The 16,235-nt window shown below is 47.8% G+C and overlaps 6 protein-coding genes across 6 annotated transcripts; 2 read left to right on the top strand and 4 right to left on the bottom strand.

Annotated features, from left to right (window-relative positions):
• Window positions 1–155: 155 nt before the first annotated feature.
• On the bottom strand, window positions 156–3,794 carry F9C07_1959235 (alpha-1,2-mannosidase, putative subfamily). Its single transcript, XM_071508532.1, has 6 exons — window positions 3,189–3,794; window positions 3,101–3,133; window positions 2,939–3,048; window positions 2,055–2,878; window positions 1,319–2,002; window positions 156–1,266 (listed from the first exon to the last, which is right to left on the bottom strand). Exons 1-6 carry the CDS (start codon window positions 3,331–3,333, stop codon window positions 690–692), a joined length of 2,373 nt encoding a protein of 790 aa, XP_071367531.1. The 5' UTR covers window positions 3,334–3,794; the 3' UTR covers window positions 156–689.
• Window positions 3,795–4,256: 462 nt separating this feature from the next.
• On the bottom strand, window positions 4,257–5,256 carry F9C07_2206334 (PHD finger domain protein; the record flags this gene model as incomplete). Its single annotated transcript, XM_071509632.1, has 2 exons — window positions 4,257–5,005; window positions 5,058–5,256. The coding sequence occupies 2 exons, from the start codon at window positions 5,254–5,256 to the stop codon at window positions 4,257–4,259; spliced, it is 948 nt and encodes a 315-aa protein (XP_071367532.1).
• Window positions 5,257–5,331: 75 nt separating this feature from the next.
• F9C07_1959401 (C6 finger domain protein) lies at window positions 5,332–8,239 on the top strand. The gene is made up of 5 exons (XM_041295667.2): window positions 5,332–5,703; window positions 5,755–5,922; window positions 5,984–6,483; window positions 6,537–7,016; window positions 7,075–8,239. The coding sequence occupies exons 1-5, from the start codon at window positions 5,647–5,649 to the stop codon at window positions 7,997–7,999; spliced, it is 2,130 nt and encodes a 709-aa protein (XP_041150825.1). The 5' UTR covers window positions 5,332–5,646; the 3' UTR covers window positions 8,000–8,239.
• Window positions 8,240–9,841: 1,602 nt separating this feature from the next.
• Window positions 9,842–11,854, top strand: F9C07_12963 (putative alpha-amylase; the record flags this gene model as incomplete). Its single annotated transcript, XM_041295666.1, has 5 exons — window positions 9,842–10,216; window positions 10,270–10,399; window positions 10,451–10,868; window positions 10,924–11,265; window positions 11,320–11,854. The coding sequence occupies 5 exons, from the start codon at window positions 9,842–9,844 to the stop codon at window positions 11,852–11,854; spliced, it is 1,800 nt and encodes a 599-aa protein (XP_041150824.1).
• A 783-nt stretch (window positions 11,855–12,637) lies between these two features.
• On the bottom strand, window positions 12,638–14,205 carry F9C07_2077189 (uncharacterized protein; the record flags this gene model as incomplete). The annotated part of the gene is made up of 3 exons (XM_071508833.1): window positions 12,638–13,371; window positions 13,435–13,907; window positions 13,973–14,205. The coding sequence occupies 3 exons, from the start codon at window positions 14,203–14,205 to the stop codon at window positions 12,638–12,640; spliced, it is 1,440 nt and encodes a 479-aa protein (XP_071367533.1).
• A 320-nt stretch (window positions 14,206–14,525) lies between these two features.
• F9C07_2264799 (uncharacterized protein) lies at window positions 14,526–16,146 on the bottom strand (the record flags this gene model as incomplete). The annotated part of the gene is made up of 3 exons (XM_071510183.1): window positions 15,210–16,146; window positions 15,067–15,152; window positions 14,526–15,001 (listed from the first exon to the last, which is right to left on the bottom strand). Exons 1-3 carry the CDS (start codon window positions 15,491–15,493, stop codon window positions 14,526–14,528), a joined length of 846 nt encoding a protein of 281 aa, XP_071367534.1. The 5' UTR covers window positions 15,494–16,146.
• Between the last annotated feature and the right edge of the window lie 89 nt (window positions 16,147–16,235).

Consider the following 16,235-nt stretch of genomic DNA (forward strand, 5'->3'; position numbering starts at 1 on the left):
GGAACTTTTCATTTCCTCGGGATTTATGTACAGGTTGCTTTAGCTCGAGTAGTTCCCAAATACCCTACTTCAACCCCCGGTCCGTAGCCTAAACACTTTGACAAGTAATGAACACAGTAGGTCCTTTTGGCCTCCTCGAGACTGGCAAAGTTCGACAGGTAAGTGTGAATGTGTCTTGGCAGTCAGCTAGCAATGATCGATGGTGCCAGCAATGCTCGTAGGTATGCAAAAGCAGGACTAGAGAGAAAATCAGTTCTATGTGAACGCACATTAATGCTTTTCAACTGAAAATGTAGCACGCTTTGGCATCATTTGTATGCTATATATTGGTTAAATAGGTGCATACTAAATGTCTGAATGAATGAATGGAGAAAATACCCAATTGGGTGCAGTTATCGATTCGTCAAAGTGCTCCGTGCGCAAGGCCCTTGGTGACTCTTCAATCTCTAGAAACGCGGAACCTCTGATTCATGGAATCGAGTATTGGACTAAAATAGATTTACAACATGGTTTATAGATTAATCATGGACGTATGTATTTACTTGTAACCCTATGAGCTGTAGAGCAAAGCGTATGGTAAAATAGTAGACGGTATGAGGACTCATTTACAACCATTGGTACGTATGTACATTGCTCCAAAATAAGTCCAGTCAATTAATCTAGAGAGACCGGTCCCATGGACACTTTGTTTAGTAGTGACTCATACTGGGAGGAAGATCCTCATTCTGCGTCCCCCAAGCACTTTCCGTCAAACCCAGCTCGAGCTCAAGCACACCACCCTGGTTGAAAAAGTCATGACCAATCCAATTCTTCGTCCACGGCTTACCATCCCGCGTAGCACTCTGTATATAGATGGCCTTATAAGTAGGATCGAAGTTGAGGTTGCGAATTGTGGCAACCGCGCCGGTAACGCTGTTCCGGATACTGATCTCTTTGAAGAATGGTGGAGTGATCAGATAGACATCCTGTCCATGGACTGGGAAGAGGCCTATCATGCTTAACACAGCGAAAGAGCCCATCGCTCCACCGTCGTCGTTTCCGGGGATGCCAGAGACGGATGTATTGAATTGAGACGGGATGTAAAAGTGGGAACGCGCCGCCGAGAGTGCCGGACGACCAGCATAGTGGAACTGGAAAACGGTAAGAAAGGCCTGCTCATCCCCAACATAAAGTATACCCGAATCGTGTAGGTAGTTCAGTCGAGATGTAAAGAGCTGAGCGCCGCCCAGTCGCTTTATCAGTAGACTCATATCCTGAGGTGCATAACTAAGCGTATTTATGTCAGCTTAGGGTATTATACCAAAGGTGAATGACGTACAATGTATAGAGCCAGGAGCTTCCTTCATATGTTTCGTGCCCATCTGGGTTCAGGTAGCAAGATGTAAAGTTCATCAGTGGACTGCAGAAGATTGGGTCCTGATATCCCCATGTCCCGTTCAGATAGCGAGGCTGCATGAAGCCCACATAACCTGTATCCACACCGTTGATTGTAGATCTTTGATCATCCTTGAACATATTTTGCCAGTTAGAAGCTCGCATGAGGTATTTCTCATAGTCACTGTCATGGCCCATTCGCTTAGCCACTTCAGCGATGCAGAAGTCATTGTATGCATATTCGACGGTTCTCGAAATACTGCGTGTGTGTAGCCCTGAGCCATCAGGGTCGTAGTCATCCGTAGGGATATAACCTAGTCCCTTCCAGCTCCGAAGACCACCGCGCCCTTCGACACCCCAATTCGCAGGTTCAACCTCCGCATCTTTTACAATGGCCTCATATGCTGTGTCCCAATCGACATCGCTGACATTCTTCAAAAACGCATCGGCGATGAGAACGTCTGCATTAGACCCTCCTTGAGTGTACCCCTTGCAAAGAGACATACGGCAGTCAGGTAAGTAGCCTTCATGGCGGTAAATGTCAACCAGGCTCCTGATCATTCGGGATTGAGACAAGGGATCCATCAGAGTCAGCAATTGGTGTACGCCACGGTATGAGTCCCATATACTGTAAGTTCCTCGTCAGTGACTTAATCATCTGGCCCGGCGGGCTCTCTCACCAATAGAAGCTGTCGTAATACGGTTCTTCACTTTTCCAAAGAGGATTCTCTCCCGTGTAATCCTGCGGGCTAATCATGGCTCGATACGCACCACTCCAGAAAACCTTCTGTAAGTCGGATGAGATGCCTTCTGCATTAACACTTATTACATTCAGTTTATCTCTCCAGGCAGATTCAGCTGCAGACACTGTGTTAGCGAAGTCGAAATTGGGCAGCTCCGTCTCTGCGTTGGAGCACGCCTGTTCAACACTCATGAAACTGACACCAACACGCGCAGTGATGGTATTGTCTCGCAATGTATGAAACCTCGCGAATGTACCAGCTGAAAGGGTGGCTGGGGTATTGCTCCCGTCTTCGACAAGACTGACAGTCTTCTGACTGGAATTAGCCCGATTTTTGACCCATGTCCCTGTGTCGCGGATATCGCCACCCTTGAAGTCTACACAGAAATGGAGTTCATACGACCCAATACCGAAACTCGGGTTGAATGTTGCGTTCCCAGTCAAGCGCCCAGAAGAATCAACTGAGGCTATGCCGCCCTTTCGCGATTGGGGCAGGTCCATGAGATCAACCAGAATCACTGGACTGAGCGACTCTGTGGGGACATTGTTGAAAGTAAATCGGTATAATGCCGAGTGGTTTGTCACCGTCATCTCAGCTTGTACACCATTTTCCATAGCGATGCTAAAGTAGCCTGGTCTTGCCTTGGGGGAGTCTCGTACCCACGCGACTGCGCGATCGTTTTGTTGCCATTTACACTGGTTGAGGTCATCGTCTGGGCAATTAGGCTGTGCGAATATAGGAAAATTCCCCATAGATGGCGACTAAGAGTAGGTCAGAACCTTACGAATTACGGTAGAAAGATGTTCAAGGTCGTCACTTACACCCCCCGTCCCGGAGTCATGGGTATGTGAGAAGCCAGTGACCGTTTCGGTGTCAAATGCAAAGCCAGCTTGATTTTCGCCCTGTGTGTCTGCTACCGCTTTTGCCATACCTTTGTGTATGTTAGCGGCTGGTTTCAGACGCTAAATAAGGGAAAAAATCACCAAATGGTAGTGTCGCCCCAGCAAAGGAATGCCCTATATCACCTAGTCAGCCTTGTGCATGCAGAACTGCCTTCATGCAGATACATGCCTCCATTGGAAGTTCCGATAAGCGGATCAACATAGTCTAGGACATCAAACTCATTTGCACCCGTATCTTGTCCACTTGCTTGGTTAAGAAATGAGAACGTTAAAGCAATCGCCCCTAGGAGCTTCCGAGAGAAGAAGCCTGACATATTGTGGGACTCAGATCGCACATGCAGGTATCGGAAATCTGATGAATTAAATAAAGAGGGAAACAGCAGGAAGGTACTCCGTATTGAAGGAATATTCTCAGGAAAGGGGCACCACGCACGCACTGCTATGTTTCACCCCTTGCATATTTCCAATGTGGCTGAACTGTAGGAACTGACATTCCTTAAATGCTCTACCTTGAAAGGGGCCACATGTGTTTCTGTTGATCCCCGCAATAATTATTTGACATGTCAGAGCGACTTGAACTAATTGTTGAGATGTGACATTGAATGCACCCCCTCTTTGTGGAACGATGTGACATGGCGGAAATTACCGCTGCGACTAGGAACAGAACAGCCTATTAGGGAAAATCGTGTACAAAAATGACCCAGACCAGAAGGGACTGTACTCCAGAGCAGACAAGTTTCTGGGGGTAAATGCCGATCATTTCGGATCTTACTTCGGCTGCATTATAGCTTCGGCGTAACCCCGCAATTCGTTGGAACGCTGCTCCACCTTTGATTGGGCCCTATTGAAAGAGCCTGGTCGAACATCAAACAAGATCGTATGACCTCGGGGGGTAAAACCATAATGCGTGTACTGAGTTCCTTTGACAGTCGAGCCGTACCTGAGGAATATTCCATACCTTTTACAATCCACTTGATGCCAGTGCGCATGGAGATAGTGGCCGATAAAGACTTGTAATATGCTTCAGCCATCTGGTGGGTGTCCTGGGGTTGCTTCCCAACGAGTTGGATACGGTCGAATTTCCTTGAGGTCTGTATCTTAGTGACGACACCAGCGGAGTTGGAGCCCCATGTCGTCAACAATTCGTGAGAAATATGCATGAGTTGACGCGCAAAGGATATTGCCCTCCCCGAGTATCGATGAGCAGTGTATGCATCTCACTTATACCTGGATAAGGTTAGATTAAATCCATCACGATCCTATCCCAAGTCTTCCCACTGGTATCGGACGACGGCCTTGGGAAGATCGGAGGGATGATGTTTGACGAAGAGTTGATCATGGGCTCGTTTGTTGGCAGCCGGGAGGTAAAGTATCCCCGGAAGTTGGCATTCTCGTTTCGCAAAGCAACATTTTCTGCCTTCAGTTCCTGAACCTCCTGTTGCAGTGATTGTTGGGCTTCGAGCTCTGTCATCATTGACGCCAATTTCAGCAAGAGCTCGGGCCTTATATCTTTGTCAGCATCAAGTTGACCATAGTCAACAAGAAGGTCCCTGGCGCGGGACAGGACGTCAGTTTCCGGAGTTGCAAAATTCCCGTGATCTTCAGAAGACTGATGACGGTCGACATCAGGCGGAGATCGTATAGACAGAACCTGGGTGGGTCCTGCCAATGGGCCCAGAGCTGCCAAGGTCCGGCGTCCATCTATAGAAGCATATTCACGGGGACTGGTGACTCGGCTATAGCCATTTACACCAGGAGTACTGCCCCGTGAAGCGTTAGACGAAGGTGCGGACCTGTCGAATTGAGGAGGTGACTGATCCCACCGTTTGTGTCTGCAGGATGGACAGTGGAACGATCCAGTCAATAAGGATGCATCTTGCGATGGCAGGCATGGCCCGTGGTAAGACCTGCAGCAAGTTTCACACAATAACAAATTGCCTGGATAACGACAGCCAGAGCAGACTAAGTTGTGCGGTTTTCCAGCACCTAGCGGCATTAGTATATACAATATTTATGAGATTACCCAGCAGAAACTAACGAATCCATTCATCATATATATGGCCTTTTTCCACGTCGGAGATACTACCAGTATCACACCTTTCGCTACTAGATGCTGCCACTGAGGGCATTGACTGTGATGTCACTGTGTTCTCCACGGGGCGATGGGTGTTCCGTGGCCCAGCTTGGCTCACAAGCCCACGAAAAACTTTCGGCTGGTTTTCATTTGTCCGCAGCATGACTAGTGATCCATGAGAGCCGTCTGAAGGATGTACCTGTAAGATTGGGGCGATAGAGGTGACATCGTATTCGGTATTGATCATAGAGAATAATGTGGAAGAATGATGTTCCGTGATCCGAAGTCGGGTTGATCTCCGAACCTCATCCGAGGTACAGCCGTCCCGTGATCAGGCCGCTGCCAAGAATCCCTGACGACAGAAGCTTCTCCAATCCTGCGATAGTCTCCAAACTAAAACCATTACGGTTATCTGAAAACCGATGGAGCACTCGAATAGCAGTCAAGGGGCCCCGCTGTGTCGCGACATGTAGGGACAGTTCATGCCTGTTGTATTTGATGAAAGTAGATACTATTTCGCCACAATTGGAAGCCCCACTACACTGTGGACACCATGCCTGGGGTACCATCCAACAAAGCATGTGAGCGATGCAAAAAGAGGCATCTCAAGGTGCGTGCCAACCATAGCTTGACTTACCGTCTTCCATTCTAAACCATCTAGTGTGATGAGGCACGTCCGAAGTGTCAGCGATGCACGAACGCTGGGGTGGACTGTCCGGGATATGTTCAAACGCGCAAATTTATAGACCAAGGCGCTTCGGTAAGGCGCCGATACGCGCCCTACCAAGAAAGTCACACAAAGCCACATACAAGCAAAGGCACAGAAACTGTAAGCTGGCACATCGTACCTTAACATCCAATGCTTCAGGGACAGTGTCTCATATCAACAGGCTACAGGTGAACGCTTGCTCAGCTCGAACCAACATGGTGACCAGCAAAGTGCTGGTCCCAGTCAAGCCCATTCTGCACTTCCTGCGAGCTGGAGATCTAGCGAGTCGAGTCAACCAGGCGCTCACTCACCAACCCAGAGCATAAGGGTTAACGCGACAAAATCGCCCGTTCGAATGAATGCTGTTAATTTCATGGCAAACCAGCCCATCACAGACACCACGCCCACTGAAATTATTGGATTGAACCAGTCACGGAGCACTTCTAGCAGGAGTGCTGGCCACAGTCCACTAAATTTTAATAATGCTACATCTCCTCACGTCCCGGGTAATGCTTACAATATCGTTCGGTCCAGGCCCCCATCTTCTAATACTGCCTCGGGGAGCCCATCACAACCTAGCGAGAGAGACGAGTTCCAGGATATCTTTTCTGAACTCTTAACGGGCACTGAACATGAAATAGCGTTTCTGGTTCGACATTTTTCGGAAAATTTGGGGCCTTGGTACGTAAGACCTTGAAAGAGTGTCGGTGTGACTCGCGCTGATTGAAGGACAGGCTAGACGTCTCGGACTCGACCCGGTTTTTTGAAGTTCATGTACCAATACGCGCGATCAATGATCCCTTCTTAAATTTTGCAATTGCCGCTCTGGCTGCGAAACATCTCGGCAGGATGAAAGGCGCAACGTCACCAGCTAGTGGTGGAATGTTCACAAGCCCCGCGACCATGGAAATCTATCCAAATGCGACACAAGTGGACTGGTTTCTCAAAGCAACTAACTACTACTATATTGCCGCTTCCCGCATGAATTCCGCCATCTCTGAAGCTTACACTTCCGTATCTAGCTCGGCCATTTTAGAAGAATCGGCAATTCAAATCGCCAGCCGATGGTTGAGTTCTCAGCCACAGCAGTCTAGTTCCGCTGCCGAAGAAGCCGCTGCCAGCACTTTCTCAAGAAAGGCAGAGAATATCCTCGCAGCCTCAACTATCATGACGATGTATAAGATTTTGGATGAACCCGCAGAAAATTGGCAATCGTGCGTGACCACCCCGTTCCACCTGTTTGTCACAACTAAATACTCATAATCGCTTCAGGCACCTTTCTGGAATAAAGTCATTATTTGACTCTTTGATAGAAGTACACAGCGGTACTTCGCCTATTCCATGTTTACTACCTCAAGGGGCTAGGGCGGCGTTCTGGAACCTTGCCCGGTTGGATTACTTAAGTGCTTATATTAATCGAGTTCCAACTCAGTTTGACCAGGACAACGTTTCATTATGGAGAGCTGCCGGCATTTCAATTGATGAATCGGGGAACATATCATTGGATGCCAAGGATATGACCGATAAGGCGTTATCACACGAAGACCTTGCAGCTAACAGCTTGACTTGGCTCGTTGCAAAAGTGATCAATTTTCTAGCGGAGTCGAAGAAGTCACAATGGGAACAATTAACCGGTCTTTCATCTAGTGATCCACCCACACCATCTTCAGCATCATACCCTTCTACTTCCACCTGGTTGAAACTCTGCTTCGATTTTCAAACCTGGTTCGAAGGGTTACCGGAGACATTCCGCCCGTGTCTACGACTAGACTATCCCAAAGACCTAACGAAGCTTCCCGAAATCATTTATTTGCCCTTTCCCGAGATATTTTATGGTCTAACATCCTGTGCTGCGACAATGCAGCAGTACCACTTTGGACGCCTTGCGTTATCCCTGAACAGGCCAACAGATGCAGTCAGCGGGCCCAGCACTGCCTTTGACCGCCTACAAGGGTACCGGGAGTTGATGAAAGAGACCGAATATCGTGGTCGGGAAATTTGTGGCATTGCACTCGGTCGTCCTCGGAGTGCCGCACGTGTTTATACGATACCGCTTTTGTTTGCAGTCGGACAATGTTTTGAAAATCCGGAGGAACGCCAAATAGTTGTTGATCTTCTACGTGGAATCGAGGCGGATCTTGGATGGGAGACGAGCGTTCGGATCCAGAAGTTGGAAGCTTCATGGGCTCAAAGATAGACCCAAGTTTTGCCGCCCGACTTTTCCCTCACTATCATAGAGCGAATTTGCAACCATGTCACAACGACCATACTCCAAGGCAGCGATCCAGACGATTTTGCCTATGCTTAGCTGGCATACGTCCGAAAAGCGCATTTTCCATCCATCCGCGTCTTGAATTCAATTTTCGGTTACCGCCGCGGATGCCGAACACAAAACCATTCTTGGATCAGCATCACTGGCTCAGTGATCATCATATAATCGTTCTAATACACTTAGAATTAGCAGCACAACCTCATATCGAGGATACCAGAGGCATTACGCTCAGGAGCGTCTACGTGCTCCCTTCTGAATGATAGGTTAGGGCTTGGGGTTTGGGTGAAAGTGTGCAGAATACCCACGCTACTGGATCAGTTATCGGGACGGCCCGTCTGGGAACTGAGGTCCCCTTGGATTTATATTAAATCTTCAACTTTCTAGATTATAATTGCACTTAATATATGGCAATCTGCTCCGATACGTGGTTGAATATCTCAGGAGTCCTTCACTCATGCCAAAGCTACTCGGTTCAAAGCTACCATGGATATTCGGCCGTTCACTTTACTGATCAGAATCGGACGGTCGGTCCCACAGCTAGGATTGGACCCATGCTCATTTTTCTCTACGGTCGTTTTTTAGGTGCGGTTTTTAAGCAGCCATCACTGCATGGTGTCGCCTATAATGCTGCCAAACGAAAAGGCGCGATGCACGTCTTTAGCCCATGCCGCTGAGTGCTACTTTTTAATTTTTTAATTTTTTTTAATTTTTTATTTTTTTATATTTTTTTCATTATTTTTTCTTCTGTTATCTGGTCTTCCCCCTATCTGTTACCCACTAAAACCCTATCTTCCCAATCATCTGATTATACGACAGTGGATACGTACCTAGCCAGGGGGCTGGCACTACGTAGATAGTTGCTGTTGATCACGCCGACTCAAATCAGGGGGAAGGCCCTCAGAAATGGTTACTGGAGCTGTCGGAGTGGCTAAAAGCTAACCGCACTGTGACAGAAGACTTGTACTTTGCCTCGGCCGAGTGTTGCCTGTCGTCAACATGCCATACTGTAACCTTTCACTTGAGGCACTTCGTACATTCTTATATTTTCCACTACAACGGCCTCGGTCAGCCGATCTTAGCCGTTTGGACTATTGCTATGCTAAGACAAACGCACGTCCCTTGGAGGCATCCTGCGAACTCTACAAGCATTGGGTAGTATCTGATAAGTAATAGACTTGATTAACTTCCGGAAGGGGTAAAAGTTGGATGGGTTGACGATGTTTGCTTCCCGTTGGGGCAAAAGACGTGCCAAGAAGTTCTCGAATCGGGGCCAAGGTTTGCATCTCTCCGAGAAATACCCGTCACCAACAAAAGTCTCCAACGTCTCAGAACAACGGACAAGCATGCCCATTTCAGCAACGGAGATCTCACCGGATGGAGCCTATAGCACTCCATCCTGTTCTCATGCTACGGTTGTGGATCGGCACGCACCTAGCCCTATGTACAAGCTCGATGATTTGAGCTCAATAGACGAATAAAATGAGCTGTGTCGCACGTCATTCGGTTGTTGGTGGAACTTATTTGCCGACATAGATCCACCTATGGAGTATGTCCGTGACCACAGGGGGTATGCGCCTCCACGGATCATTATCGGCTCGCCTCAGAGAGGGCCGAGGAGGCGCATAACCATAATGTCATGGTTTCATGTCACCTGCGTATTTATAAGAGCATGTGAACGTATAATTCCCTTACTGCCGTCGAGACTTTGATCCCTGCTATTTTTCCGTTGCTTTCAGTTCGAATTTTCTGAGCTTTATTGAACCGGTCATGTCTCCATTCAACTCTGGCACCAGGTCAGAATCAACCAGCCCCGTGCAGAAAAACGTGAAGAAGTGGTGGAAAGAGAGCACAGTATACCAAGTCTACCCAGCATCTTTCAAGGACTCCGATGGAGATGGAATTGGAGATATACAGGGTATCCTGTCCAAATTAGATTATATCAAAAGTCTCGGGGCCAACATACTATGGCTCAATCCAATCTTCTGCTCTCCCCAGGTCGATATGGGATACGACATCAGTGACTACTACAATATTTATCGGCCCTATGGGACGGTCGAAGACCTTGATCAATTAATAGCCGCTATCCATGAGCGGGGAATGAAGTTGGTCTTGGATTTAGTAGTGAACCATACTTCTGACCAGGTTTGCTACTCCTGGATCACGGCCAAAGACAACACTGACAAAGATGTGTCTAGCATCGATGGTTCCAAGAAGCGCGTTCGTCCAAAGCCAACCCCTACCGTGACTGGTATATCTGGAGGAAACCTATATATGGAGAAGATGGGAAGCCTCAGCCACCGAACAACTGGAAGTCCTACTTTGGCGGTGCGTATAGTGTTTACCAAGTCCTGATAGACCCGTTCTAACGTTGTACAGGAAGTGTCTGGGAATACGATGAACCGTCCGGTGAATACTACTTGCATTTGTTCGCAAAAGAACAGCCAGATCTGAATTGGGAGAACCCCTACGTTCGCGCGGCAGTACACGACATCATCCGCTATTGGCTAAATAAGGGTGCCGACGGTTTTCGAATGGATGCGATCAATCTTATCAGCAAGGATCAAAACTTTCCTAATGCCGAGATAACGAACCCAGACTCACCGTGGCAAGACGGAACGAAACATTTCGCATGCGGCCCCCGACTCCATGAATACCTTCAAGGTATTGGTAAGATTCTGAAACAGTACGATGCTTTCTCAGTCGGAGAGATGCCAGAAGTCTACGACCTTAACGAGATGCTCAGAAGCGTCGGGAGCGATCGTAATGAATTGAGCATGGTCTTCCACTTTGAGACGTATGTTGATACTGCCTGTCTAGAGATATTTAATCAGAACTAACTACGAGTCCAGGGTTTCCCTCGACCACGGACCCGGAGGCAAGTTTACATCTAGAAAATGGGAACTACACGAGCTGAAAACCATCGTGTCGAGATGGCAAACATTCATGCACGAGAACAACGGCTGGAATACATTATATCTCGAAAACCACGATCAGCCACGAATAGTCTCGCGATTCGGCTCCGATGAGCCTGAGTACCGGGTGCCGTCAGCAAAGATGCTGGCCACTTTCTTGGGCTTTCAGAGCGGGACTCTGTTCATCTACCAGGGCCAAGAGCTGGGAATGCCCAACGTGCCCAAACATTGGGGCATCAACCAGTATCGGGATATTGAAACCTTAAACCATTGGAATGAGTAAGCGCATTGGTCGTAATCGTTTCGCATAGAGCACGGGCTAACCAGGGTCAGGATCACCAGCAACGCTCCACAAAACACCCCACTACATGAGGCCTGTCTTGCTGAATACAGATTAAAGTCGAGGGATAATGCACGGACGCCTATGCAGTGGGACGACTCTGCCAACGCTGGATTCTCGTCCGTTCGACCGTGGCTTCCCGTTCACGATGACTATCAGAGTCTCAACGCACTAGACCAAGTCAACGATAAGGAAAGTGTGTACCACTACTGGGCTAGCGTGCTGCGACTACGGAAAGCGTACCCCGATGTCCTGGTATATGGCTCGTTTGAGCTCCTATCCCCCGAGCATCCAGACTTATTTGTCTACGCTCGAATGGCCTCTTCTGGCCGAGCTGTTATAGTCACTAACTTTCGCCCGCACGAAGTAACCTGGTCTGTCCCGGAGAAAGCCTTTAACTCCTCTGGGGATGTCGCGCTCTCTAGTTACCCTGGCCGAACGAGCCATTCCCTACTTCAACCAACGGTTACCATCAAGCCCTTCGAAGCGTTTGTCTGGCTCAGTGGGACCGAAACATCTCGACTGTAGATTATAATACGAATAATTAATGAGCCCATTTAGTATCATTTCATTGCACATCATCCCCAACAATACCCCTGTTTCCTACGCCGGACGACAGTCCAGACCCTTTTCGTGGTAACTGAGTCGTCGAGACTTCCCCAACTGTCTGACCCGTCAAACCTAGAGACCCAAAGGTAGAATCTGCAAAAATGCCACGGCCATACATCCAGAACCAAGTTCTCGTCCGAGATATCAAACCTCCGCGGCACAGACACAATAAGTCTAATCTCACATTTTGGGGCAGTCACACTCTTTAGTTAATTCCCTGCACAAAGGAGAAATTTTCCGAAGAAGCTCCGAGGACGGACCTAGTTATCTCCTGGACCTTCCACCAAATTATTTCTTTTTAATCTGTCGCTTACTGCCAATTTCCAATGATCTGACACAGATCAAAGCGGGGCACGAGGGCCTTTCCATGGCACGCGATCATATTAAGCTTGATTCGTGGACTTTTTTCCCTCGCTTGTGTTGGTTGTGTCAGATGCGCTGCTCATTCTCCCCGGTGTCAACTGGCTTCGGGGTCCACATCGATGATTGTAAATTGATTGCTGCCAAGTTAGCTTTTTCATAGTGATATCAGTGCTTCATGGCCAAAAGAATTCCCCTTAATCAATCGGATGGTTGAGTAATCATGCATCGTTAATGTGCCGACCAGTGGATTGTTTCAAAACTAGTCGCTAGATCTGACACAGGGGCTGCAAATCTATCGCAGCCCTAACTCCATCCCGATCGGTCCTTTTCCTGCCCAAATCACTCAATGCTCAAGGGATAAAAGTCCTTCATTGACCTCCTATGCGCCTGATCCATCTTGTGAAAACACTCCGCAAACTCAAATAACTTCCCAGCAACGCACGCCTCATGGAGATCCAGCGGACTAGCTTTTCGCAGAAGTCTCTTGTAAAGCTCCATCAGGGTGCACGTTTCCGTGAATGTCTTACAGTTCATAAATCCGTAGTCTGCGCTAATCGTATTATCGGGCGGGAACTCAGCCGGGTTATAAATAGCCAGGAACTGCTTCAGCGACCAGACAGATAGGTGCGGCCCACAGGGTGGGCTTGTGAAGAACTCTTCCAGATAGGGGAATTGGAGCCGATATTGTTTGAAGCCCTTTGAGTCCATCAGTTGGATCATTGTTCCTGATTCGTAGGCTTTCCAGAACTCCGTGAATGTCGCTGTTTGTATATGTTTCATCCGGGGAATGGAGGTCGGGACGTCGTCGAATAGATTGTCCCCGCTGAGGAGCTTTCCAAACAGGCCCCCGAGAGCCCTTTCCTGATATTCGTCGTAACAGGTGCAAAAGCCGAAATTGAACCAGGGGGTTTCGACGGGGTTGGGATAGGCCATGTGTAGGGTTAAAGCTAGCATATAGAAGCAGTCTCGCTTGGCTTTTGGTTTGAGTTCGTTGCAGCGTTTGTCGCGGTCTTCTTTGTCTAGGTACGAGCGTGCTTCGTCGAAGAATGTAGTTACAGTCCGCTCCGTTGCCTCTTCTTGTGTTATCAGTGTATCCAGACATTGGGTATGCTCTAGAAACCATGGGAAATATCCACCCCGGTATCGCTCAGGTATCTGGTAAAAAACTTCTTTGATGTTGGCAACAAGGGAGCCTTCAACTTGCCACTTGTGGATGTCCTCAACAGGAACATTCTGTATCCATAGGCCTTTGTAGAGTCCCAAGAGCTTACTCTTGTCTGCAAATGACTCGAAGTAATTGAAGCCGAAGTCTGCGCAAACATCCTCTTCTTCAGGCATCCGGTCTTCTCCAATGCTTATATATAGGAAATCCGCGGATGTTAAGGGGCGTTTCGCACAGGTGAAGAGATGCCTTGCTGAGCGCTTGTCCTCGCACGATTGGCTGCAGTAGAAGCCCCTCTGGCATAAACTGCAACTTCGCGATGTTTCTCGGTAGCAAATACAACATTCAGCGAGATATTCTGCATGGCCATGTTGAGTACTGCTAGCGTTTGGCTGAACATCCGAGCTTGAAGCCTGATGTGCCAATGCTCCTTCTTCCTTTTCTAACCTGTAATCCTGTTACTTTCCTGATTGAGACGACTTGTCCAAAGATGTTATTACTTGGTTTCTTACCTTTTGAAAGCCTCAGCAACTCGGTTCTGCTCAGCCTTTATCCTCACCCGCTCAATGTCGGCCTTCCTTCGCGCACTGCTAGGGTCATGGTTGGTCAAAATGCTGCTTCCACCGACAACGGACGTCTTTTCTTGGCTAATCTCTTTCTTAATCTCAGCCTTCAGCTCCTTTTTCAGACGTCTCTGTAGTTGTATAAGTGCATTCGATATTTTCTCCCAGCTCCCAGGAGTCATTCCTGATACCTCAGGAATAGACCAAGGCTTAAACAACCGACCATGACAACCCCTAGTTCCGATCTTACTATGCGCCTGCAGAAAGTGCCAACACATAAAACAGCTGTACTTGCTACAACCAAAGTACTGAAATAATCCATCAAACGTTTGTCGTCCCTTACTAAGATAAAGGATCATTTGTACCTCGGCGTGTACGTTAAGCTTTTGTTTCTGCAAGTCCCTAAAACTGTCTTTTGCTTTGGCAAAGGTCCATTTATGACCTATTACCTTTTTGACCGTCGATGGGTCTAAAGGTATATCGAGGAGATTAAATGCTTGTTCTAGGTTGAGGGGGTTTTCAGTGCCTTCTGCGTGCCGATGTCGCGAGGTATCGGGATTATGGTGACTTGTTTGAAGCTTGGGAGATTGAGGGCAATGTCTTTAAATGTATTGAAGGCGACTTTTGATCTACCGAGGAAGCAGATGTTTTCCCATAGTTTCTTGGTTCGTGGTGTGCTGTGAGGGGAGGTTTGGAGGAGGTCTCGGACGAGCTTCATCATCCGTAACTCGTATGCCTTTATGACAAGTATACTATGTCTGTCTGTCATGACTTGGCCGGGGGTATTCCCATCGAAGATCAAATTTTGAAAGGCTAAGAGACCCTGTCGAATAGTGGTAAATCCATCACCTTGATCATCACGAAAGAGATGCACGCAGTCCTTCAAACTCGACCTCAAGGCCGGGATATACGTGCTCTCAAGTCGAGCACGGTAGTATACCAACATCTCACTCCACAGTTCCTCTCCATATCGACCTTCTACACCATATCAGCATCCCACCCATCTCCATCCTAGATAAATCTACACTGAGACAGAAACTCACCAGAATCACCAGACCCCAATCCCCTTAACAAACGTCCCAACCTCTCGAAAACAGTATAATCAACCTCCCGAAACCCTTCATTCCGACTAATCCACACAGTCACCTCATCCTCCCCTTCTCTCATACAAGAACATGCCACAAACCTTGCGCCCTTGTCATTGGCAGCGAGTTCTGCCAAACAATCTAGGAACTTTCTTTTTAGTTTGGTATTTCCAGAGTCTGAGATTTGATGGACTTGGGTTGTGTTGATGCTGTCTGCGTCATTGGTATTGTTGGGGTTGTCCTCTTCTTCTTCTTTTTCTTCGGAGTCATGGGGTGAGGAGGCTGGTTCAACCTGTCCGCCGTTTCGGAGGGCGAGGAGATTTGCGAAGGTGATGAAGTGGTGTTGGTTTAGGTTTGGGGAGGTCCAGGTGAATTGCTCGTTCATGGTATTTGGTGATGCCTTTGGTGTTGCAGTGGGTTATGAGGGGAAAGTGCGATGAGGGACATCCCTGTGGCGTGTGCTGGTAGCCTTGTGTAGGTGTATCTAGTCTAGTATATAAATCTCTCGCACAGCCACACAACAGACAACACGAAGAGAACTTTTCGATCACTTTCTCCACATCATGACTCATGGCGCAGCTGAAATTCTGAATTATGCGCAATTTGCAAATCTAACTGTTCGTTGACGTAGACCGTTATTCTCACAATAGATGCAGAAACTAGGGAGAGTCAGTTTGTAACGGGAAATACATTGTTGGGGATAAGGTAGTCAAGGCGTGACCTTGAGGTCCATGGCATTTTGGTCGAGCGGAGATCTATTATAGGAGGCGTATCCTATTGCTATTCATACTCTGGATCGATAGTTAACTTCTAGAACAGACCTCCCGACAAGTGACATGTCTCTGGGGGTGCATATATCCCAGAGATAATTCTAAGGTTCTCTTTATCGGTTGATCATATTGCTAGGAAAACTAATATCCTTTGCAGTGCTGGATAGTTTCAAGGTTCTTTAATAGCATGGCTCGAATAAAGATATCATAACAGGGCTCACTGCTCACTTTATTTACCGTAATAGTTTGAAAGATTCTATACAAGCAAGAAATAAGCCAGATCCTGGACTGCCGTCATGAGATCGGCTTGAATATTCCCAATTGGAAGCCCAAAGGAACTACATGATCTGGACATCT

This window comes from Aspergillus flavus, chromosome 8 (assembly GCF_009017415.1).
Source record: "Aspergillus flavus chromosome 8, complete sequence".
Taxonomy (NCBI): Eukaryota; Fungi; Ascomycota; class Eurotiomycetes; order Eurotiales; family Aspergillaceae; genus Aspergillus; species Aspergillus flavus.

Excerpts from the sequence above, each read along its gene's own strand:
- F9C07_1959235 (XM_071508532.1), bottom strand. The coding sequence starts at position 3,333 with ATGTCAGGCTTCTTCTCTCGGAAGCTCCTAGGGGCGATTGCTTTAACG. Across the intron at positions 3,049-3,100 it reads TGGGGCGACACTACCATTTG|GTATGGCAAAAGCGGTAGCA; the intron begins GTGATTTTTTCC and ends ACATACACAAAG. Across the intron at positions 2,003-2,054 it reads TATTACGACAGCTTCTATTG|TATATGGGACTCATACCGTG; the intron begins GTGAGAGAGCCC and ends AGGAACTTACAG.
- F9C07_1959401 (XM_041295667.2), top strand. The coding sequence starts at position 5,647 with ATGCCTGGGGTACCATCCAACAAAGCATGTGAGCGATGCAAAAAGAGG. Across the intron at positions 5,923-5,983 it reads CAAGCAAAGGCACAGAAACT|GCTACAGGTGAACGCTTGCT; the intron begins GTAAGCTGGCAC and ends TCATATCAACAG. Across the intron at positions 7,017-7,074 it reads CCCGCAGAAAATTGGCAATC|GCACCTTTCTGGAATAAAGT; the intron begins GTGCGTGACCAC and ends TAATCGCTTCAG.